Source organism: Toxorhynchites rutilus, chromosome 3, assembly GCF_029784135.1.
Source record: "Toxorhynchites rutilus septentrionalis strain SRP chromosome 3, ASM2978413v1, whole genome shotgun sequence".
Taxonomy (NCBI): Eukaryota; Metazoa; Arthropoda; class Insecta; order Diptera; family Culicidae; genus Toxorhynchites; species Toxorhynchites rutilus.
The window spans coordinates 17397742-17423279 of record NC_073746.1 but is presented as its reverse complement, the minus strand read 5'-3'; the positions used below and the strand labels follow the sequence as shown (position 1 = coordinate 17423279).

Here is a 25538-nt window from a genome sequence, read left to right as displayed (position 1 = left end):
GTAAAACATATTTCTCTACTCTATTACTTCTAAAAGGTATCAGCTGTTCATGTAGATATGCGGGACATTTTGTTGTAATTATTTTATGAAGTATTAAGCAAATGCGAGCTTTTATAAAGTTATGGAAAGAGTAACCTAAAAGTTTACTCTGTAAATGCGAAACACTGTCCAGACGAGCAAAATTGAATACAAACCGAACACAAGCATTAAGTGCGATTCTTAACCTATCTAAAGTCTGTATGCTCACTGAAAGCAGTAGAAAGTCACACGTCACGAAATATGGTAGAATGAAGCTTTTGAATATCTTCAGCTTAGTTTCCTGGTTCAAGAAAGATCCTTTCAACTGGAAACATCGTAGAGGGCACTCTTTTGTGTGACTGGAAGAAAATCTGAAAGCACGTCATTTATATCAACTGCTTGTATACGATCACCTAAATAAGAACCGATGAGGTTTACCGCAGAAGCACTAAAATTAAATTTCGAGTTCAGTTTTCCACATAGCTGAGCATGGGAAATAGTATCGAATGCTTTCGAGAAATCCAATAGAATCAAGATTACTTTGTCACCACTATCGATATCATATCCGACATCATCATATACTTTCATCATTACCTTCAAAAATTTTTATGAAAGTTACTATTTATTTCATTAGCATCGAAATTAATCTCGTTCTGCGCCGATCGCTTTGAAAACCCTAACTCTCGAAATTTTGTCCAAAACACATTGGGAGACGTACTAGAAGATAAGTGAGTATTGTAATAATCTCTTTTCGCCTGGTTTACTAAACGATTAGTCAAATGTTGTCAAGTGTTAAAAAAATGAGAAGTCATTTGAATCATGTGTATTTTTCCATCTTATGTACGCAAGATCACGGTCAATCATAGCTTTTTGAATTTGTTCATTAAACCAAGGGTTGTGTCGATTCTAGTTACTAAATTTCCTAATAGGGACACAACTATCATACAAAGTTTTGGCAAAACAATTGAATAAGTCAACTAATGTATCAGGATCATCAGATGAGAAGAAAACGTTCCAGTCGAGTCTGTTGAACTGTGCTAAAATTATATCAGAATCAACATGTTAGTGGTCACGGTAATAGACCTCCTTGTTAACTATACTTTTATCGAAATTCAGAAAAGCGAAAATGAGGTCATGTTGTGATATATTTGGAACATCTATTTGTCCAAATCCTAATATTTTGCTTGGCTCGTTGGTTATGATCAAATCATGCTGCGAGGATCCATAGGAATGGAAAAAAGTCGGTTCTTTGCCAACTATGCTCAATGGCAGTGAACTAAGAACATCAATGAAACGCTCAGATTTAGAATTCGTACGAAGAACATTTGTATTGAAATCACCAAGAAGCAAAACATTATTACACCGCGTTCCATACTCCGTAACTTTCTCGAAAATAAGCTCTGAACAATCAAGCGATGGGTGATTATAGATTAGTCCAATTAATATCTTTTCAGAATTTACCATAATTTCAACGAAGATAAACTCAATTGGGTGATTGTGTTGTTCAATAAAAAAGATTCAATAATTTTTAAATTGTAACTTTTTTTTATATATATTAATAAACCACCTCCAACGTTTCCAATCCTGTCATTTCTTACAGTATAATAACCGACAATCTCAATTAAACTTGAAGGCTTGCTGTCATTCAGCTAGGTTTCGCATACACAGACTGTATCCTCACTAGCAATGCTCATTATTTGACGTAGCTCATCCATTTAGACCATATTTCTTGCACATATGCTCTGCATATTCAAACTGCAAACCGACAATTTATTGGGGATTGAGGCTGACTTCATGACTATTCCCGGAATATTTAGTTATTAGTTTGAAGAATGTATCCCAGCCATAATCTCAATGATGTACACTTAAGAAGCAATGCTGCACTTTTAGCAAAAATAAACATGAATTCATTGAAAAAATTAAATATGAAATATGTAAATAATAACAAAGACGCAAACTACCCTTAAAAAGCTCAACGTAAAAAGCACAGTGTAAAAGATTATTCCAGAATCATTGAATTTCACATATCCTCCAAATTGCCAGTTTGATATAGGTAATTCTGCACCCAGCAGCCAGCATCCAGCACCCATTCAGCATCCAACATCTTTTCAGCATTAGCATCCAGCAACCATCCAGCATCCAGCAATTGTCGGTATGACAACTATCCAGAAGACGCAGCGTACTCAGCAATGGTAGCAGCAGCAGAACTCAGTATCCACTGATCATGAAGTTTGATTTGTTGATGTTTAGCTTTTAGGAGGGGATTCTAGATACTAGAAACATAATTACACGGAACGAAGTTTAAAAACCAGAACTGGGATATATCTGTGATATAACCGCAAGATGGACGTAGGACTACCGTTGGCTTAGCAATCAAAAGTAACAAGCATATATTAGGCTGTCAAAAAAGTCCTGCGGTATTTTTTTTGAATTTTCATTTGTTCATAAAATTAGTAACAATCATCTGTTTTAAATATGCGCCGTTTTGTTCGATGACTTGTTCCCAACGAGATGCCAACTTCATAATACCCCTGTTATAGAAGCTCGCTTCCTTATTGGCAAAAAACTCGGATAGCCAATTTTCACAGGCCTCTTTTGTGGCTATCTTCTGACTACCTAGCTCGTTCGCCATGGACAAAAACAGGTGGTAGTCACTTGGTGCAAGGTCCGGACTATACGGCGGATGCAAAAGAACCTCCCATCCGAGCTCCCGGAGCTTCTGGCGCGTCACCAAAGAAGTGTGTGGCCTGGCGTTGTCCTGATGGAAGACAATGCGGCCTCTGTTTATCAAAGATGGCCGCTTCTTCATGAGTGCTACCTTCAAGTGGTCCAGTTGTTGGCAGTACAGGTCCGAATTGAGCGTTTGGCCATAGGGAAGCAGCTCATAATAGATTATTCCTTGACAATCCCACCAAACACACAGCAGAACCTTCCTGGCCGTTAATGAGGGCTTGGCCACCGTCTGAGCCGCTTCAACGGGCTTCGACCACGACCGTTTGCGCTTCACGTTGTCGTAAGTGACTCACTTTTCATCGCCAGTCATCATCCGCTTCAGAAATGGGTCGATTTTGTTGCGATTCAGCAGCGATTCACATGCGTCGATACGGTCAAAGATGTTTTTTTGCGTCAACGTGTGTGGCACCCATACATCGAGCTTCTTTGTGAATCCAAGCTTCTTCAAATGGTTAATAACGGTTTGATGACTTATCCCCTGCTCTTGGCCGATGCTACGGCTGCTACTATGCCGGTCTTTCTCGGCTAATTCAGCGATTTTGTCGCAATTTTTGACGACAGGCCTTCCGGAGCGTGGTGCATCTTCGACGACCTCTACACCAGAACGAAAACGTTGAAACCATCGTTGTGCGGTGGAAATGGAAATTGTATCGGGTCCATAAACTGCACAAATTTTATTGGCAGCTTGAAATGCATTTTTGCCTTTGTCATAGTAGTACTGTAAAATATGTCGGATTTTCTCTTTATTTTGCTCCATATTTGCGATACTATAACTCACGAACGACTTAACCAAACAAAACACTGTCAAGGACTATATTATAGCGCGCAAAAATACCTTTCCAACAAGCTACAGTATGACTCGATACAATGAATACAACTAGAACTACGCGCTTACACACCTCGCGGAAATACCGTAGGACTTTTTTGACAGCCTAATATTTCGAATAAAGTGAATATCATATCACTTCGTTTAGACGGCAAAGAATTATTAACGCTCAAAAGAAGGAATCGATTCCTCCTCGGAAATACCCAGCGCGATAACCCCCGATGATTATAATCATCGGTCAATAGCGACATTCGTGAGCATTCGATAATAGTGATTGGCAAACTAGCGCAATCACAACTGAATGGATTTCTTCCACTTATTATACTTCTTCTTGTTGAATTATATAGACTTTAAACGTTTGCAGTTCAGTATCTTCGTTTAGACATTTTATCTTTTGAATAAAATGATTATAATCCACTGCGTTGAGCTGGAATATAATTATTAACGTTAAAAAAGGAAACGACTTCTCCTCGAACATACCCATCACGAATAACACCTCCCTCCCCGCCAATTAGAATCATCGATCGGTTATGGCATTCGTCATCAAATGATATTATAACTCCTGCTTTCATCAAACCATGTGGTTTCATTGATAAGGTAAAATATTCTCTACACCATATCAAACATGTCATCTTCTCCGCTATCAAATCCATAGCCGATGTCGCCATTAGTAAACAATCTGTATCGAAATGTCACAACTAACACAACTAAATAAACTTCTGACTGGGCGCCAGCTTATATACAGTTGTGTGTGATTTTAATGACCTATTTTCAAAGCATTGTTAAGCTATTGAAATCATATACAGCCGTTCCATGTGAAACCGATATAGTGGCTCTCAGATTTTCGTCAAATGTGGTAATTTTGTATTATTTTATTTTTTTATTAGTGTACCCATTTTCATTCTAGGGTGGTCTGAAAAGTAAAATTTTTCCACTTTTCCCAAAAATGACGTTTTAAAAAAATTCATAACTTTTGAAGTACTGAACCGATTCAGATGATCGACATATCAAATTGAAGCCATTGTAAATGGCTATTGTTTTCGTAATTTGTTTCGACTAGAGGGCACTATATTTTTTTATATTTTTTCTTGAAAGCTGAGAATTTTTTACATAACATATCAGAGATGCTTTTTTTAGTTTTTGATATATGATTTTGCAAAGTTAATGTTTTCAGTCTTCGTTCCATATCCCTACGCGACTAAACTGTCATGCGTCTACATTGATCCATTCATTTTGATTAGATTCAATATTTTGATAAGGCAATCTTATGGTTTCTAACTATGCACATGATAGGATCGGAATAAAATTAATTCGTCTATTATACCCACAAAGCTACCTGCCCAAACAAATCAAGATCCAATTTTTGTAATATTTTTGTAATATTTTTGTATAAAGAATAGCTCATTGGTTTCAATTCAATATTTTTCAAAAACAAAGAAAATAGCATCGATAATATCGATGATATAACATATGTGAAAAATCCTGAGCTTTCCAGAAAAGATATAATAACAATAAAAAACGACTATAATCAACAATTACGAAAAAAACCCATTGTTTTTGTAGGTTCAATATTTTTTAATAAAAGGCTATCTCATTCAATTTGATATGTCGATCATATGAATCGGTTCAGTGGTTCAAAAAATGTAAATTTAAAAAAAAAAGTCATTTTTGGGGGAAAGTGGAAAAATGACTTAATGATAAAATGGAAATAAGCACCATAATAAAAAAATAAAAATATAGGGGTCTTATGTTTTGCGATAAAGAACAAAATTACCACATGTGACGAAAATCTGAGAACCACTATGTCGGTTTCACATGAAATGGAATACATAACATAGCTCGATAGCAGAGAAGCTATTTTTTTCAATTTTTAGATATTGATATCAGAGATGCTATTTTTTCAATTTTTAGATATGATTTTCCAAAGTTAACCGATGATACGAAAAAAAAAAGTTCACCTTTTTGTCATTACAAAAATTTATAACTTCTGAATTACTGGACCGATTCAGATGATCGACATGTCAAACTGAAGCTTGTGAGTTAGTTTTCTTTGAAAAAATATTACTTTTGAGAAAAATTTGATCTTCGTTTTTGTAATTATTGATTGAGTCAGTGTTTCATAGTTTTCTCGGTTAAAGATAGAGGACGCTATACTTTTTATATTTTTTTCTGGAAAGCTGAGGATTTATTACATAACATATCTCGGAATCAGAGATGCTTTTTTTTTAGTTTTTGAGACATAATTTTTTAAAGTTAACATGTTTTAAGTCATCGTTCTATTCCTATGTGACCACACTAGACCTGTGCGACTAGAATCCAGTCTTCTCACACGTGTGATATTTTTTCAAAGAAGGTTAGCTTATTGGTTTCAATTTAATATGTCGATCATCTAAATCGGTTCAGTAGTTGTTATGTTATGTTATGAATGTTATGAATTTTGGCAAAAAGTCATTTTTGGATAAAAGGAGAAAAATGATTTTTTGGACCACCGGTTAACTTAAAAATAGCATCTCCGATATCGAGATATGTTATGTAAAAAATCCTCAGATTTCAGAGGGAAGAAAATTAAAAATATACTGCCCTCTAGTCCAAAGCCATGAAAACAACAAAAAACAACTACAATCAATAATTACGAGAACCTTTCTAAACTCGAGTACACCGCGAGTATTCGGTTTTCATATATGTAAGAAAATTGTATATAGGTATATAGTTTCAAAATTATATTTAAGAATTCGGTTCCTTTAAACTTATGTAACTGAGCCTATAAAAATAAACGAATTATATAAAAAAATTATTTCGAAAACAAAATCCATTATTTTTGCAAATTAAATATTTTTCAACAAAATGCTACCTTATTGGCTTAATTTGACATGTCGATCATCTCAATCGGTTTAGTGATTCAAAAGTTATGAATTCTTGAAAAAAGGCATTTTTGGGAAAAAGTAGAAAAATGATTTTTTGTACCACTCTCAAATAAAAATGGTCACCCTATCGAAAAAATAAAAAAATACAGGTCTAAATACGGGAATGGCTGAATATCAAGATATTTCCACTAAAACACAATAGACGACCAGGAATGACGTATCCGATCACATCTTTTTCGTATTATATGTAAGAGGTTCAACAGCTCTAGAATTATATTCCGTTGCCGTTGCTTGTTGCTTATCATCAGGGTTGCCACATAAACAGAATATTCTGTATTTAACAGAATTTTCGCCGAATTTAGCATCAGTAATACAGAATTACAGATTTTCAGAGAAGATACAGAAATGAAAGATTCTTTTTAACACGTTGACTGCCAACTACGAGATAACTCGTAGATTGCGATCTTTTTAAGGACGCCAACTACGAGTTATCTCGTCCTATGTTTACTTACCATTTTTATGAAAAAAGCAACAAAAAATATTTTTTTATGATACCTATGTACTAGAATTTGAGTTTTTAATAATATAATGTGATAAAATCAAATTGCCATTTTTGGCCAGATTTCTGAAAATTGCCTTGGCAGTCAACGTGTTAAATTCAATTTTCAATATTAATTTAATTACAGCGCATTTTCTCTGTCTACCTGCTTACTACAGAGGAATCTGTTTATTATGACATCGAAGGCAACATAATAAGTGGACGTCATACAAAGCGTTTTGTGAAAAAATAGTCCGTCATTATAACCGGACATAATTTATTAAAAATGGGTCATAATGAGCGACATCTCACTGTAAAGGAAGTCACTTTTTTACAAAGAATTTTAAATCAAACCAAATTTCGTTGTGTAATTACATCATAGTAAACGGTTTGTCAATATATACGGTCATAAAAAACGTATTCCACTATAAAAAACTTTGCTTTTTTCGTTTAGTCATAAAGATTCCTTGTTTTATAAAAATGAAGAACCATATAAAATGTCGCCTCACCTCTCCACTTCGGCTAAGGTCGTTTGTGGGACACATTTTGATAATTCCACAATCATCAGCGTGTGTTGAATGAATATTCTCGCATCATAACAAAACAAAGTTCAGAAATCAGTTGGCTCCCACAATGATGGACTCTATTTTGGAAGCTAAAAACTATGTATCGGCTCAAGGAGGAGTGTCAAGGATGAAATTGACGAAAAAATTTGAAGACAAAGTTCGACAAAACCATGTATAAACATCATTTAGTTTATTATGAGAAAACCTTTCTATGATTTATTTTATTGTTTTGATACGACTTTAACAATCCATAAATAATAAAAAATAAATTCAAAATGGAAATAAAACTTTTTTCATTTTTTGTTTTTTTGATACAGATTTTTTATACAGACTTTTTTTCGCTAAAAATCTATACAGATTTTTTCAGAAAATTTGACAAAATTGAATGTGGCAATCCTCCTCCGGAGTTAGAATCCCATCCGAGCAAATTTTCTCAACAACACCACCACTCATTTTGAAAATGTATATCTCCCTCCCACTAAAAATCAGTTGAATAAATCCTGTTTTCAGAGCCAGTGGTTTTAGTGGTTCTCAGATTCGATCGTGAAAAGTGGTAGATTTGTTCTTTACCGCAAACAATTAGACCCGTATTTTTTTTTATTTTTTCGTTAGGGTGACTATTTTTTTTCTTTGAAAAAATATTGCATTTGCGAAGAAAACGAATTTTGTTTTCGTGATTATCGATTGTATCTGTATCTTTTATAGTTTACATGGTTTCGGGTTTTTTTAAATAACATATCTATTGGGCGATAAAAAAATGAATCGTTGATTTTGTGAATTTATTCCAGCATAATGTAAACAATTACAAAATCCTAAATATAATGAGAAGCATTATTTCACGAGCATCTAACATAAATTTATCTTACTTTTGCTGATTCGCTACCGCTTTGAATGAATATATTTGTGCAATCTATCGTAAAGGGTGTGTCACATCAAATTGCATCACGGAAAAAACGCTGTAGAAATTTAATTTCTAGGAATTATATCTTCAGCTTTCGCTTATAATCAGATAAGAGTGTATAGATCACGTTGGCCATGCTTCACTGTCAATTTTTCGTAAATTTGAAAAAATGTCGTCGAACGAAAAAGAGCGTCATGAATTAATCCTGTGCAATCATTTCGAGAATCCGGAGTTGTCACATCGGGACATCGGTGCTGGGAATCGTCCAATCCACGGTCAGCAGAGTACTAAAACGATACTTCGAGAACCTAACCATCGACCGGAAGGTGAAGAACGGCAAAAATGGATGCTCCGTCAGTGAAAAAGATCACAAGCGCGTAGTTAAGCAGTTTAGACGTGATCCGAGAAGTTCGGTCCGGGATGTCGCCAATAGGCTGAATTTGTCAAGTTCATTCGTCCAGCGGACCAAGCAGCGGGAGGGCCTGCGTACATACAAGGTTCAGAAGGCTCCTAACCGCGACGAAAGGCAAAACATGGTGGGGAAGACGCGAGCCCGGAAGCTGTACACCGAAATGCTGACGAAGCCGCATTTCCTGGTAATGGACGACGAAACCTACATCAAAGCGGACTTTCGTCAGCTGCCGGGCCTGTTGTTCTTCTCCGCAGAGGACAAATTCAGCGTTCCGGAGGAGATTCGCAAGCAGAAACTATCCAAGTTTTCCAAAAAGTACATGGTGTGGCAAGCGATCTGCTCTTGCGGAAAGTGGAGCGCCCGCTTCGTGATGACCGGCACGGTAAACGGGCAGGTTTACCTTAAGGAGTGCCTACAGAAGCGCTTACTACCACTATTAAAGCAGCACGAGGGCCCGACCATCTTCTGGCTGGATCTCGCTTCGTGCCACTATTCAAAGGACGTGTTGGAGTGGTACGAAGCCAACGGGGTCACCTTCGTGCCAAAGGAAATGAACCCGCCCAACGCGCCGAAGCTTCGCCCAATAGAGAAATATTGGGCGATTATGAAGCAGGCCCTCCGCAAGAACCCAAAAGTTGTCAAATCGGAGGCGGACTTCAAGAGAAAATGGATTTCTGTTAAAAAAAACTACAACCTGACGTTGTACAGAACCTTATGGACGGGGTAAAGAGGAAGGTGCGAGCATACGGGCTTGGGCTCGAAGTATGAATAAAAAGAAAATGCCAAAAGTTGTATAATAGTTTTTATTTTACTGTCTAAAATTTTCATAAGGATCGGTCTACTGGGCGAATTTCTAAAGCGTTTTTTCCGTGATGCAATGTGATGTGACACACCCTTTAGTCTAGTTGCCTTTCAAATCTCGCGGGAGGTTATGATATTTTCCTGGTCTTCAACTGTATGTTATTTAGACATGTTTATGAAATGTTATTCGAATAGGAACTTTTAAATTTAGAACTCATCAAATGGTAAATATCTGGTAATTATTGACTCGAGGGAATATAATAAGGTAAGTTTGAGGAATTTGCCACTAAGTTATGCGGTATTAAAGGAAATAGTTTAATAAGCAAATAGTTAAATAGCAGCAGTGAGAACCTTGGGGCTCGGCGGGTCACTGGACAATATCCAAAAATCAGAGATGTGTTCTTTTTCGTTTTCGAGTTATTATTTTTCAAAGTTAACATGTTTTTCGTTTTCGTTCAATATTTCTATTTGCTTTAATTTGGTATGTCCATCATCTGAATCGGTACAATAGTTCAAAAGCTTTGAATTTTTGAAAAAAGTCATTTTGAGGATAAAGGTGAAAAATAATTTGAATGGCGGTTCGTGAGTTAAAAAAAAATTGCAATGGGTTGTATCTAGGACACGACCGCAGTTTTCGACGTAAAACTACGGAATTATATTATTCATTTTACTTGTTTATCACTTCGGATATTATTTTAGAATGCATCGAAATTTTTGTAATAATATTTTGTAATAAATGAGAATGCTTCCAGTTTTCATTATCTTAAACTATTTAGATATTAGTGGATTGTACTGTATAGTATATCAAACAAATCTTAGAGAATTTCCGATTCCATTGGTGTGCAAAGTATCAGAATCTGTTCGCTATGAAAATAGTTATTAACGTTAACTTTATTTCACAAAAACGTGACCTGTTTCCTGATTTGGCACCCTTCCTGAAAGACGTAGTTCTACGTAAAAAATTATTATAACCTCACAAACATTTTCCATCATTGGTTTTGTTTGTTTGCCTGTATTACTACAGTATACACAGTATATACGTATGAAAATAGTCGCACTAGATGCATCTGTAAGCCGTATATTCATCCAAACTAGTTCGCCAGCAGCTGTCATGTATGTATATCACCCCAACTTAGTTATCATATACCACCCAAAATAGGGGATATAATTGCAGCCCAAGAAATCTGGGCTGTTCTACACTTCTACACTTCAATTTATAGATATCATGCATATCATGCAGGGAATTTCTAGTTCGATTCTTGTACCAATCGGAACTTCTGTGGGTACGAACATATTCTCGAGTATTGCACTCAGAACTACCCCTAAGTGTGTGTGTTATTGGGGCAGACGTAAGAAAGGAAGAAAGAAGAAAGAAGAAAGAAGAAAGAAGAAAGAAGAAAGAAGAAAAAAGAAAGAAGAAAGAAGAAAGAAGAAAGAAGAAAGAAGAAAGAAGAAAGAAGAAAGAAGAAAGAAGAAAGAAGAAAGAAGAAAGAAGAAAGAAGAAAGAAGAAAGAAGAAAGAAGAAAGAAGAAAGAAGAAAGAAGAAAGAAGAAAGAAGAAAGAAGAAAGAAGAAAGAAAGAAGAAAGAAGAAAGAAGAAAGAAGAAAGAAGAAGAAGAAAGAAGAAAGAAGAAAGAAGAAAGAAGAAAGAAGAAAGAAGAAAGAAGAAAGAAGAAAGAAGAAAGAAGAAGAAAGAAGAAAGAAGAAAGAAGAAAGAAGAAAGAAGAAAGAAGAAAGAAGAAAGAAGAAAGAAGAAAGAAGAAAGAAGAAAGAAGAAAGAAGAAAGAGTTCATATTAACTAATTATTGGTTCCTGAGGACTTTCTAAATTTTTTTTGTTAACTTTGATACTGTCGTTTCCGATGCCGGCACTCTCGACACCACGAACCAGACGGAGATTAACCCTTTGCGGTCGTTCTAAATTTGATCATGGGTATCTACTAGTCGGAATTATTTAAACATGTAAGATTGTAAAATATATACTAAATTTATTTTTTTTTGTGAACTATAGATGTGTATTTACTGAACAATGTATTCTAATGTGATGTTTTCATATAAAATCATATTTTATAATTCTCCTTCGTGTGATATATTTCTTAATAGTCCGCAACATCCTGATTTCCGACTACATGTATCGTAAAAGTGATTAGTTTGGCGTCTTCGCCTTTTATCTTTCTGTTTGAACATACAGAATAATCCTTCCTCTTTATATTTTCACAGTGCTGCAACAGATCGAGTTTTCAATTTAGACATCCCTCATGATTATAATGAGTACCGTTATCTATTACTCATGGGAGAACCGTTTTGATTCGTGAACAGGCTCACCATACATTCTGTTTCGTTTAGAAAAAGTTTGAACTGATACATTGAGTAAAATATATGCTTAGTATCGTTCGTTGCTGTGGTGGCTGAGAGCAGACATACGACCGCAAAGGGTTGAAGACGTACTTTTTCTCTCTCGGCGAAAACGAAATTCGGTAGATGGTTGTAATGAGTAAAGTATCGATCAAACATCGATTTCTGTTTGCTAGAATGTTGTACCAAAAAAAAATCTATTTGCGTTTTCTTTTTTATTATGTTTTACTTCTTATCTTACTTCGCTTAAGTTTACCCGTCTTCGAAAATCTCGATAGTTCACAGAAATGATCGAAAATCACGGGCTTGTAAATACTATTTGGAATCGCTTGAGCGGGCGCAAACGGTGGAAAAGCCAGGATTTTACTGTCAAGCACCAGTAAAGATTTGGCCACTAGAAGTGGAGTTCCATTGTCCTCAGTCTCTCTTGCAATGGCCAAAGCTGTCTGCTTTCGGACGATTGTTTCCTTCAGATGGTTCAATTCTTGACAGTAAAGGTTCGGATGAAGAGTTTGGTTATAAATGAGAAGGTCATAGTAACTAGTGATTCTTCAGAAGCTCCGGTGATGACGAATCATAGTCAGAGGCTCAGATGTATCTACCCTTAGTCCGAATTTGGAATTAATCGCGTGTTCCTGTCTATAGTAAAAGTTTTTGTTGTTTTCGGATAAAACGGTTCATATTCAACCCAAAGTGTTCATTCCAACTATGCAAAATGAAGTCTTGAAGTTTACATAAAAATAAATAATTTCTTACCGATATTAGAATAACAATAGAATAAGGTGAAATGTAAATACATAAGAATTGAGTATTATGAATGTGAGTGTGAACATAGTCAACATATCCTTATATCCCTTCCTTTTCCTGAAAAAAAATGTCACCCTTCTGAACTCGAGTAAACCGCGAGTAATCGGTTCTCTACTTCATTCACATTAGAATTAATGAAAAATGTTTATATATACTTGTAACAATACAGATAGGAGTTTGGCTCATTTAAACTTATGTAACTGAGCCTGTAAAAATAAACGATGTAAAAAAAATATCGATATTAGAATGTCACAAAATGTACATTATAATATTGACATCTTCATTCCTGCCACTGCATTATCAGTTAATATCGTATAATCACGAATACCCGAACCCGGGTATGGGGCACGTATCGATGACTGCAAATACGAGTAAATATGCAAATATAGTTTGCTAAGCTGCATACGTGATTAAGGGATTAGTTGGCAGGTAGTGCGCACTTCACACACTTAGAAGTGATTGATCTCGAGACAACAACTTGACCAAATTGGTTTTAACCGGTTGCGATGCAATCGCTTAGTCAGCGATGGGAGCTTTGACCCACTTCTGGGGGCGTCATTTTTTTGTTCCCCCCCACCCCCTTGCCTAATGAACGATGTTTACTCTCTGCACATCGATGCACGCGCCTACCAACGATCGGATGCAAAACGAAACACTCCCATCTCGCCCCATCTTCGAGCTAGCCGAACCGAACACGTGGCGGGATCGTGGTTCACTTGTTGATTGTGGAAATGCGGATAGTTAGTGTGTGATAAATACTAGTGAATATGGTGTTGAAGAATTTTTTGATGATTCTTTTATTCGGAAAAATTAACGAAACGTTCTTTCTCACTACTGTTCCGAAACTGAATTGATACATTGGGTTCATTGATGGTCGTCTTCGTTATGGTTAATTGGATCTTTCAAGCCACATTTTAGGTCGGTTTAGCAAACAAATGAATTCCATTTAGCTCATCAACATCATCATAAACCAGACGTAAAACCCCTTTCATAAAAGGTTAATCAAAACGTTGAAACGAAAACAAAAAGAGACCCATTACTCGACGTTGTTGCAAAACGGTAGCAAAACCCACATAAGCATCTGATGTAAACATGATTGAGTGAGGTTAGTTACGAATAAACGAATACCCACTCCTTAGGCCGTGCTGAATCGATTGGTTACGTCGCGGAATAATTTGGCCGTCTCCATTATCGTCATGTGTCATATCCACCTCACGAGAGGAAGTTTAATTTAAATACTAAACTAGAGCAAACACTTGACCCGGCTGAGCTAGGACGAATGCAAGTGCACCACTGGCATTCGCATTCGCGGGCCGACAATCGGTTATGATAATCATACGAATTTAAAATCCCACCATTGCCACCATCTCCTGCCCTTTGCACCACTGTAAGACTCTTGTGTACAAACGGGAGGAGGCGCGTGTTATTTTCATTGAGATTTTCCACCCCCGATAGAGGGATGAGACACACACGGATGGGTAATTGAGACAAACAGTCAAGAATGTCACCTGATTTTGCATCTCCGAACTCGCATCGGTCGATTTAAGATGCGCACATGGACTCGAAAATAAGAATTCACAATTTTAGTTGTCGCCTGAGGTGGGATAAAAGTTCACCAACCTCTCAGTGATCGAAACACATATTGAAACTATCCACACACACACATCGCGCGATGATTCGTCTGTCGCGAGCGTGTGGCGACCAAATGGCATATAATTAAGGAAGTGGAGAAGGAGACATCGACCATAAAATTGAAATATAACAAGAAAATAAGCCAGACGCATGCAAATATGGATTGCGAAACGTATCGAAACGAAAACAAACAAACAAAGGCAAACCAAACTGCAAACTGGTTATGAATACGATTAAAACAGCTGTCTCCAGTCGAACAGTGCGAGCTTGGAACAACAGTGTTTCACTTCGAAAATATCAGGAAAAAATGTTCAATGGATAATATAATTTAATTTGTACATGGGAACATATCACATTTTATCTACTACTTTTTAATAATCGTTTGAGAAACATATCTATATATAGAAAAATGGATTTCTGTACTGTCATACAAATGAAACACAAATTTCTACATAACTCGAGAATTAATCAAGCAAATGCAACCAAATTAGGCTTCTGGAGGTTTTAGGGTGCAATAAATGTTTCTATGGTAATTAGACACTCCATACCCCTCTCTAAGGAGGAGGGGGGGGGACTTTCATACAAATGAAACACAAATTTCTACATTACTCGAGAATTAATCAAGCAAATGCAACCAAATCGGGCCCTCATTCCAGATAACTCATCACCTCCAGTTGATCCTGTATTCGTCATATACTACCAAAATGTGAGGGGATTACGTACGAAAACCACGGAGCTCCGATTGATGCTCTCGACCTGTGACTACGACGCTCTAGTTCTCACTGAAACGTGGCTTCGTGCGGACATTTCAGATTGTGAGCTATCCTCTGAGTATCAGTTCTTTCGCTGCGACCGTAATCCAGTTACCAGCCAATTTTCCAGAGGAGGTGGTGTACTTATCGCGGTAAAATCCAACTACTCGTGTGCTGTACATCGCAGCTATCTATTTGCGCCCCCTCTCCAGTCCGGCTCTCTACACGACTCATACCAACGCGCTACAGACGATCATGGATGGATGTTCGAGTAAAGATGTAATCTTGGCACTAGGCGACTACAACCTCCCGCTTTTGAGTTGGGTCTTCGATGAGGACATGAACGGCTATTTACCATCTAACGCATCTACGGAACAGGAACTGGCACTTACTGAACCGATGCTAAGTTTGGGATTAACTCAAGTGAATTCGCTTCCAAATTCGAACGGCAGACTTCTCGACTTGGCGTTCATAAGTGAACCGGACATCGCGAATCTTCTAGAGCCTGCGGTCCCGTTATTGGCAGCCGATGAACATCACAAGCCCTTTGTTTTAAACATGGACGCCCTCTACAGTCCGGCCAACTTCTCTGACTATGCGTCTCTTCCACCTGAATTGAATTTCAGGTTGTGTAACTTTGACTCGTTGAACAACATACTGTCCTCTATTGACTGGCTTCAACTGCTGGAAGGAGGCTCGGTCGAAGTTATAGCTGAACGTTTCTACGACAAATTGTATGAAGTTCTTTATGCGCAAATTCCCCTCAAACGACGTGTAGTGAAGCCAATTCCGACGCAACCTTGGTGGACCTCTGAGTTACGCAACTTTCGGAACGTACAGCGGAAGGCACGCAAACGCTATTTGAGCACAAGATCAACAGAAGATAAAAATAGTCCCAGATTAACAGAAACAAATTACAACGCATTATTGAGGTCCAGGTACGGAGAATATATACAACGAACTCAAGCAAATCTTAAGCGAAACCCATCGGCATTTTGGAATTACGTGAAATCGCATCGCTCAGGCAATCGCATCCCGGATACAATGGAGTTCGATGGAATCACTGCCAGCTCTCCTGGCGATGTCGCTAATCTGTTTGCGAGCTTCTTCCAGACAGTGTACAATTCAACTTCACCGCCTCTGCACGGTGCAAGCTTCGATCGCATACAGGAGCACATCCTTGTTATGTTTTCAGTTAAACTCATTTTAGTAGAACATTAAACTCGGAAACATGGCTCGAAAATACAAACCAAGGTATGGTAAAGGCATCCTGAAACATAAGAACAACATTGACCGATCATAATTATTCGCGCTTGAAGGTCAAGTTTATTTGGCCCCGTCACTCAACTCACGCCTGCCCAAAAAATACCTCAACTCACGCCTGGCTTTTTATACCTTATCAGCAGCCGTCGTACGATGTATCCGAGAAGTTTACTGATTTCGCAGACTCTGATGCTTGTATTCTTTTTCTCTCCGTTCCCCTGCATCCAGTAACTTTCCACTAGATCTTGATAGGTGCTTGTTCTAATTTCAGAATAAAGTGTGTCAAAATATTGACAGCAGGCTGCAGTAATTAGTACAGCATTTTTCATTACTAACACAATTTTCAAATCACCGAAGCCACTAACGAGTGAGAGAATCGGAGAGTGTGAAAGCGATAAGACGCAGAAATAAGTTCAAGTGCCATATGAGATGCGAGTACTTTGTTTATCTCCGGTCTGTTGTACTTGTTTGTTACTATCATATTCACTAGTTCAAGCCCTGATTACGCTTGATATTGTTTTCAAATCCATTTGCTCGTAGCAAACATACGTGTTTTGTTAGTAAATACTGACAGTTTATACGACTTTCGTTTACGATTCGAATTATAGAATTGTTCCAATACATGGTTATGATTTTGTTCTAAGAATTGATTGGCGTAATGAACATATTATTCTTTCTGCAAAACATTAAGCTATCAACGTCAGTGTTACCAATAAAATGATAATTTAAGGATCATGTTAATCAATCCCATTATGAACGAAGTTGTTGATTTCGTTACGATTGCGTGCACTGGTTAATAAAACGCGGTTGCAAGTTACTACAGAATGAGTGAAAGATAATGAGAAGATTAATCTCTAACCACAAGTATACTAAGAGTACCCGATTCACCATTATACTCATTGATACGCGATTCTACTTTTTGAATAATGCTATTTCAGCAATCTCAACTCTTGTTTTTTCCCCTAAACAACAGAACACCCACTCACTCACCTTTCCGAAAAATCCCGGTTCGTACCGAGTACGACAAGTTTTTGAAGCTGATGGTAACCGGTTTGAAGAGACGAGCGGCGGCCAACGAGGCCGCCGTCGAAACGCCTCCCAAACTAGGGCTCAGGTCGAAACCCGGATACGCGGGAATCTTCAACGGTTCCAACCCCAACGTTTGGGGTCTTTTATGTGTCAATTTGCCCTGCTCCAATAACTCCAAATTCAACTCGGCGTTTGTGTGTTGATCCACCTCTAGCGGGGAACTCTCCCTACTTTTGCCCCCACTCGGACTACCGCTGGGAGCATTGCTCATCTCGATTGTCTCAGTCATTTCGGTGGGTTCGTTCAACTTTCACTCGTTCACTCTTGCTCGCTCTCGCCTTCACTTTTGTCGTGACAATTGTTCACACTTTCCTCGGATGCCTGTAAACTTCTGAACGTCGAATAAACAGAGATTTTTTTTCCTTCTTCACGCCATGCCACCACTGCATTGAGGATCTAAAAATACACACTCCGGACGGGGATGGGCACAATTCACCGATTCAAAACATTCACTCGAAAGAAAGAACGATACTTTCCTCGCTTCCAACCCTTGTCTCAAATCCACACTAAATTAAACAAAACACCAAAAAAGAGACGAAAACGGGCAGCTTCTGGTACAATATCTTATCGTTTTCAGTTTTGTTGAGCCGCTGTCCGTTGTGTTCTTCCGCACTTAAGCCACAAACACATGCGAGTCAAGCGCCAAGCGCGACTGGTTGATTCGAGGGAACCTGATCAGCGCAACGCGGTCGATAACCACGCGTGAAATCCGTTCAACTTGTAAAACTGGTACTGGTTCTGGATTGAGTTTTTTGTTGTTGTTATTTTTCCTCTGCTTCTCACTCGAGTAAAGATGAATTGGGTCAGCTGGAGGTTCGACCTTGTCGGGCACCGATGGAGCAATTATGCGCACCGATTCAGACTGCAATGAACACACTCAACACGTGCACAGAGGCTGCCAATCATTGTACCGAGAACCGTATTTTCTATTATTATTTTAAACACATTTGCGATTTCTATCGTTTTGATCAATTCCGCGCATCGCGCATCGGAAGGACTTCTCCGCTCGCGCGCAACTTCCGCACGATCCACGCGGTACCGACACACGATGAATACTGAATGAGTTTGTGGCGAAGGGCCTTCATCACACATTCGGCTCGATCGGTTGGTAGCTCGGCTTTCTGCGCTAATCGCAGCTGACAAGCTGAGCGCGCGCGGCGAGTGAGCGTTGTGAGTGTTGGGCAAACAAAGAAAACCGAGCGCAGTTAGAGAATGGAACTCTTCTCGGGCGCTCACTATTGTTATTATGCTTTGCTTCATAATTCATCAATAAGTATTGAACGTTAAATTCAAAAAATTAAAATGAAAATAGACAACAGTTTTAATTCATTTTGATGGAATTGAGCTTCATGTTGTGAAAATGATGATGGATTTTCAGGGGGCATAAATACGTAATAAAATAAAAATTATTACTAAAAGGCAACTTTTGAAGTAGGACTACATTTAACAGGAAAATATAAGGTATAAAATTTAAAATGATTCCGAACGCTTATAAGTGGACCATTTCTTTCTAGATCACGAGAATGTCTGCACCAATCAACTGGGAATATTCCAACGTTTCTATCACGATAAAAAAAATCTTTTCTGTTTAAAAAAAACAGGAAGTGGGTTATATCTGTGGTATAACCGCAAGGGTGACGTAGGACTATCGTTGGTTTAGTGATCATTTGTTTTTAGTTGCATCTGAATCAATTCTGAATGAATAAATAAATGAATGTTTGGGGGACTTCGAAAACGAGAGCGTTACGTTGGAGGCACAATATTCAGCAGAAGAAGCAATCACACAAAAGTTGTATAATACATAATACAGCGCGGACTCAATTATTTACAGATTTGATTTCTTTTCACTGTATATAATCGAATCCTGTATATTATCGAGTCATTTTTTTTCTTTATTTGTTTTTTTTTTGCATGTATTTTTCATTTTTTGGAAATGAATTTGATTTGAATTTGATTTTTGATTCATACCCTTAAAGTAAGAAAACACCTTTCTCACATGAAAAAAATAAATTTATCCACATTCTCTCAGGAGGTGATAGACGATCATATTTGATAAAATAAAATCCTTCTACACATATGTTCAAATTTCAACAAAAACAGAGTTATAGAACTTTTTTTTTGTATCGGACTCTATTGCCTCAAACTGGCTCTTCATTAAAAAGTACGCTACGGAAGACAACTCTGATGCTTTCATTTGAAAGATAAGAAAATTTAGTACCGGATATAGTAGTGTAACACTTAAACTAGTGGATTTTAATAACATTTTGGAAGTGAAACACTTAAAAATTAATTATTTTTAATGTGCTATTGTTAATTTAATCCTAAAAATGTATAATAAACTAGATTTTTTCTATCAATTAAATTGAAGTTTTGACGTAGGACTACGTCTTTCATTTCTATACCGGGGTGTAAAACCAAAGTTTCGAGAACGAAAGCGTTACGCTGGAGACCGAGATTTTGAGCGTTAATAGCTCTTAAACAACTGAACGAAATGGTATGATAAACACTTCATTTGAAAGATAAAATGTCGACGCGTCATATACTTGTTACTTTTTCATCCAAAAACTTGTTTCAATAGTCTTAAAATTGCTTTCAAAACAGGCTATTGAAATCAAAAATCGGTATATAAGCGAGCGCCGCTCGTAAACCCACTCAGTTATGATTGAACAGCGATTGGAGCATGTTGTCGCTGTTGTTGTGAAGCTAATTTCGTTTATCATGAATGCGCTGATGAACGGTGTAACCAAGAGTCTGTTTGTGCACCTAAGGCCAAAAGGGAATCCATCAGGAGGAGGAGTGATGCCACGGTTCCGCTTGAAACATCGGAGCAGCCGCCACACATACACACACACACATACACGCGCGGAATTCTCGTTGCTATCATCGTTGCTGAAAAATAATCTGCCAGTTCCCCTGGGAATTGTAAAATACATTCATGCGAAATAGTTTATTTTAATGTTTTCTATCCATATAACACTGCAACCAAATACATTTGGTTTTGTTATTTTTCAATCAATCGCAATTAACAGGAAAGCTTCTGAATATTTTTTCCCCATCAGTGGAAATTTTCGTATCCAATATTGGATGCATAACATGAAAAACGGAAAATGTTTCACATCGCGAAAATCAAGTCATTTTCGAGCGATTATTTGCTTTCTACTCATATAATGCTTCGACCAAATACATTTCGTTTTGGATTTTTTCAATCAAGTGCGATCAACGTAAGACCACGTCTTTCGGCAATTTATTAGAGGTGCAATGAATCTTTAGGAATTCCCGCTCTACGCGCACTGGCAAACAATGTTTACTCAACAATTTCTCAAACTAGAAATGGGTGTTGTGAGAGAGGATTAGCGAACGCGAAAACGACAAACGGGAGAAAGATACGTTTGGAGGTTGAAGGAAATTGGCAGAAAACTTCTTCATTCTATCATTCAAATAATGTGATTCATAGCACATCGTTTTGCCAGAAAGAGATTATTAATGCTCAAAGGAGGAATCGAGTCCTCCGAGGAAATTACCCAGCGCAAATTAGAGTCGACTATCGATTGCGGCATTCGTACACAAATAATTTTATAATGCAGTTTCACCAAAGTAATTTCTTCGGATATATTCACTACATCATGTCATGTATTTCATATTCTTCATAAGGAAATCCAAATCCATGGCACCTATCGGTAACGAATTATTATCGAAACCACGATTTTCGCTAAATGCTCCTTTCAGTTCGGCCTGTAAAAAACTTTTCTGTACTCTAATCCATCAAACTTGGAGCCCTGAAAAGGGCCGTTGATTATATGCTAAGCTAATATAGCACGCTCTCCTCGGATACGATGGGCCAGCTGGATGTCCTTGGGCATGATGTGACGCGTTTTGCATGGATAGCACACAAATTGGTATCTTCGAATAAGCCTCCTGCAGCGTCATAACCGCGGAACTTTGGAAGCGCAAGTCGGTTTTGAAGTCCTGAGCAATTCCACGAACCAAATGCTGCAAAGGTAGCTTGCGGATCAGCAATTCGGTCGATATCTGATAGCGACGAATTTCATGCGAAGTTCCCGGTCGATAGCGATGTGGCTTCTCCACCTATCCTGCTACTGGTGCGCTTATCCGAGCTGACTTCGTGTGCCTTACCACCGAATGACTAACGAGCTGTCTGCGAAAGACTAACGAGCTCGAGTCCTCACGGTGCGAGAGTAGAGTAAGAAATGAACGAAAGCAAAGGAAGCGTCATTTTATAAACCATAAAAGTATAGAATCTAAATCCCACCCTTATTATATTCGTGAGTATACAGTAAGCTTATACAATAAAGAGGGTGGGGTTTACATTCGATTCTTTTATGGTTTATAAAATGACGCTTCCTTTGCTTTCGTTCATTTCTTACTCTACTCTCGCACCGTGACGACTCGTTTGTTTGGGACCAAGCAGATAGATAGTTAGTCTTTCAGTGGTAAGGCACACGAAAGCAGCTCGGATAAGCGCACCAGCCGCAGGATAGGTGAAGAAGCCACATCGCTATCGACCGGGAACTTTGCGTGAAATTCATCGCTATCGGAAGTCGACCGAATTGCTGATCCGCAAGCTACCTTTGCAGCTTTTGGATTGTGGAATTGCTCAGGACTTCAAAACCGACTTGCGCTTCCAAAGTTCCGCGGTTATGACGCTGCAGGAGGCTTATTCGAAGATACAAATTTGTGTGCTATCCACGCAAAACGCGTCACATCATGCCCAAGGACATTCAGCTGGCCCATCGAATCCAAGGAGAGGGTGCTATATTAGCTTAGCATATAATCATCGGCCCTTTTCAGGGCTCCAAATTTGATGGATTAGAGTTTAGAAAAGTTTTTTGCAGGCCAAACTGAAACGAGAATTTTCGTTTGGATGCCATACAGCATCGAGAAAATTCCGGAAAGATCTAATCGTTGCTGAAAAATAATCTGCCAGTTCCCTGGGAATTGAAGAATACATCCATGCGAAAGAGTTTATTTTAATGTTTTCTAATTATATGGCGAACACAGCGACCAAATACATTTGATTTCGTAATTTTTCAATCAAGTGTAATTAGCTGGAAAGCTTCTGAAGATTATTCTTTCCCATCAGTAGGATATTTTCGTATCCAATATTGGATGCATAACATGAAAAACGGAAAATGTTTCGTATCGCGAACATTATATAATTTTCAATCGATTATTGCTCAGTCGCCGAAATTTTCATACTCAGAGAGTTCATTCTTCTCTAGTTTGCCTTCCAAATTGCCATCGTAAACCACACCTTCTCTCGATTCAATCACGCACGAAAAGCATACTGAAATGATATTCTGGTGGTGAAACCGATTCATTTTTCGTGAGGCGTCGTGCACAAATTACGTAACGCGATAAGGGGGTAGATGTTGCGTTACTTTCTGTTTATTAGAGATAGGAAATTGCGTTACGAAAGGGGGGGGGGGGGGAGAGGTGGTTCAAAATTCGGATTTTTAGCGTTACGTAATTTGTGCACGACGCCTGAGGACATCGACAAGACAACATCGTTACTGAACGAGCTGAACGGCGAGGGATCGAGGGATTCATTACCTGGCCTGACCTGACCTGAAATGCAATCAGTTTGTTTTAACTGTGAGGGAGCGCAGAAAAGCCGATGCTGATACTCTCGTGACCAAGAGAGTATCAGCATCGAAATACGGTTCCTCGGGAAGACATAGAAGCAGCTGCCACACACACACATACACGCGCGCAACTCTTTTCATTTGCTGGTTATCGAGAGGAAACCTGGAAAATAATGATCGTTGCTGAAAAATAATCTGCCAGTTCCCCTTGGAATTGAAAATTACATTCAAGCGAGTTTATTTTAATGTTTTCTATCCATATAATACTGCGACCACATACATTTGGTTTTGTGATTTGTCAATCAAGTGCAGTTAGCAGGAAAGCTTCTGAAGATTATTCTTCAGAACAAGGTTTTTTGTATCCAATATTGGATGCATAAAACCTTGAGTCTCCAACGTAACACTCTTGTTTTTGAAGTCACCCAAATATTTATTTATTCATTCATTCAGGATGGATTTAGATTCAACTTCAAACAAATGATCTCTAAATCAACGATAGTCCTACGTCACCCTTGCGGTTATACCATAGATATAACCCACTTCCTGTTTTTTCACCACTCTACAATTTGTTCTTTGACGCACAACTTCTATCTTTCCTTTCTATCTTACAGATTTTTCAGACTTTTTGAAACCAAGAATCTGTAGATTTTTTTGGTTTTCATAAAGATTTACAGATTTTTCAAAATGACGATCCAATATCAGTTATGGCTCGTTCTCAATTATTTTGTTTCACAACTCACAAATTTTATTCATATAGCATTCGAATCAGTCTGAATGAGAATCCTTTTATCATTCATATGTAGCGTGCAGTACTGCTTTCTAATGTTCAATCTAAGGCGAAAAGATGCAAAAGTCTGCGTCATCGGCTAACTCTACAATAAATAAATAACACTGTTTATTTTAATCCTACTCAAGCACAGTGAATACGATTTTTACGTGGATACCATCAACATCGTCAAATTCATAATAACTATGACCAGCTATGATACTAAAGTTAAGATTATGCTTCAAGATTGAACTTATAAATTTAACCCTTTGAAGTTCTATTAAATTTTCTATATGTGTGTCATTCTTCTTCTTCTTCAATGGCACTAACGTTCCTAGAGGAACTTCGCCGTCTCAACGTAGCATTACTTGCGTCATTTTTATTAGTACTTAGTTGAGATTTCTATGCCAAATAACACGCCTTGAATGCATTCTGAGTGGCAAGCTCTAGAATACGCGTGATCACAGTGCAAGTCGGAGGAAATTTCTTTGACGAAAAATTCCCCCCGACCAGAACGGGAATCGAACCCGAACACCCGGCATGTTAGTTATGACGCTAACCACTCGGCCACGGGAGCACCATGTGTCATACTGATCGCAATTATTTTTACACGAAAAATCAGTGATGTATAACTTTGTGAGATTATGAAAGATGAACAAAGTTGCTTTATTTTTTGTAAACTTCTGATAAGTATTTACTAAACAATGTTTTCGTGTTTATGTTTAAAACATATTTGCCATAATTCTGCTTCGTGTGATATCTTTCGTATGTATCACAAAAATAAATAGTTTAGCGTATTTCGTCTTTTATTTTTCTGTTTGAACATACAGACCAATGCTCTTTACTTTTACACAGTGCCGTAATATATGAAGTTTTCCATCAATCCTTTCCTCAAGCATGGATGACAACATATGTTTATACTGATTACCGTTCTCTATTATACATAATAGTATCGTTTTGGTTCGTGAATAAATTCACAAGACATTAAAATTCGTTCAGAAAAAGTGTGAACTGATACATTGTTGCATAAATGATAATATTAGTATACTTCTTTGCTGTGGTGGCTGAAAGCTAACAATCGACCGCAAAGGGTTAATACAGATTTCGATACAGATTTTCTGAGAAAAAACACAGATAAAATGTTTTTTTGGGACCAAAACACAGATTTTATTATGGCAACCCTGCTTACTGTAAATGTAATAGCCACTTAAACTTCACCTTAACGTTGAAAGGTTACATTTCTTCGTAAAATAAGCCTTATTTGAAATTAAAAAAAATTATTTTTTACCAAACTGTATATAATCGAGCCCAAAATTATATATAATCGAATCACATATAATCAAGTCTGTATATAATCGAGTCCGACTTGTACATTGCTTGTATTGTGATATGATTTGTATTCCATTTCCAATAGACAAAATATCTGTTGCATCAAATCAGTCTACATAATTTTTGCGTCCGCTCATCCTTTCTCACAACACCCATTTCTCGTTTGAGAAATTGTTGAGTAAACATCCTTTTCCAGTGCACGTAGAGCGCGTAGAAATTTTTTATTAAGATTCATTGCACCTCTAATAAACTGCCGAAAGACGTGGTCTTACGTTGACCGCACTT

The 25538-nt window shown here is 37.6% G+C and overlaps 1 protein-coding gene across 1 annotated transcript in view; it reads right to left on the bottom strand.

The window, feature by feature from the left end:
• LOC129778576 (ATP-binding cassette sub-family G member 4-like) overlaps positions 1 to 18607 on the bottom strand; it is a 56392-nt gene extending 37785 nt beyond the window's left edge. The window contains exon 1 of the mRNA XM_055785547.1: positions 17457 to 18607. Coding sequence (XP_055641522.1) covers positions 17457 to 17784 — 328 coding nt within the window. The 5' untranslated portion in view covers positions 17785 to 18607. The remainder of the gene's footprint in view (positions 1 to 17456) is intronic.
• Positions 18608 to 25538: the final 6931 nt, after the last annotated feature.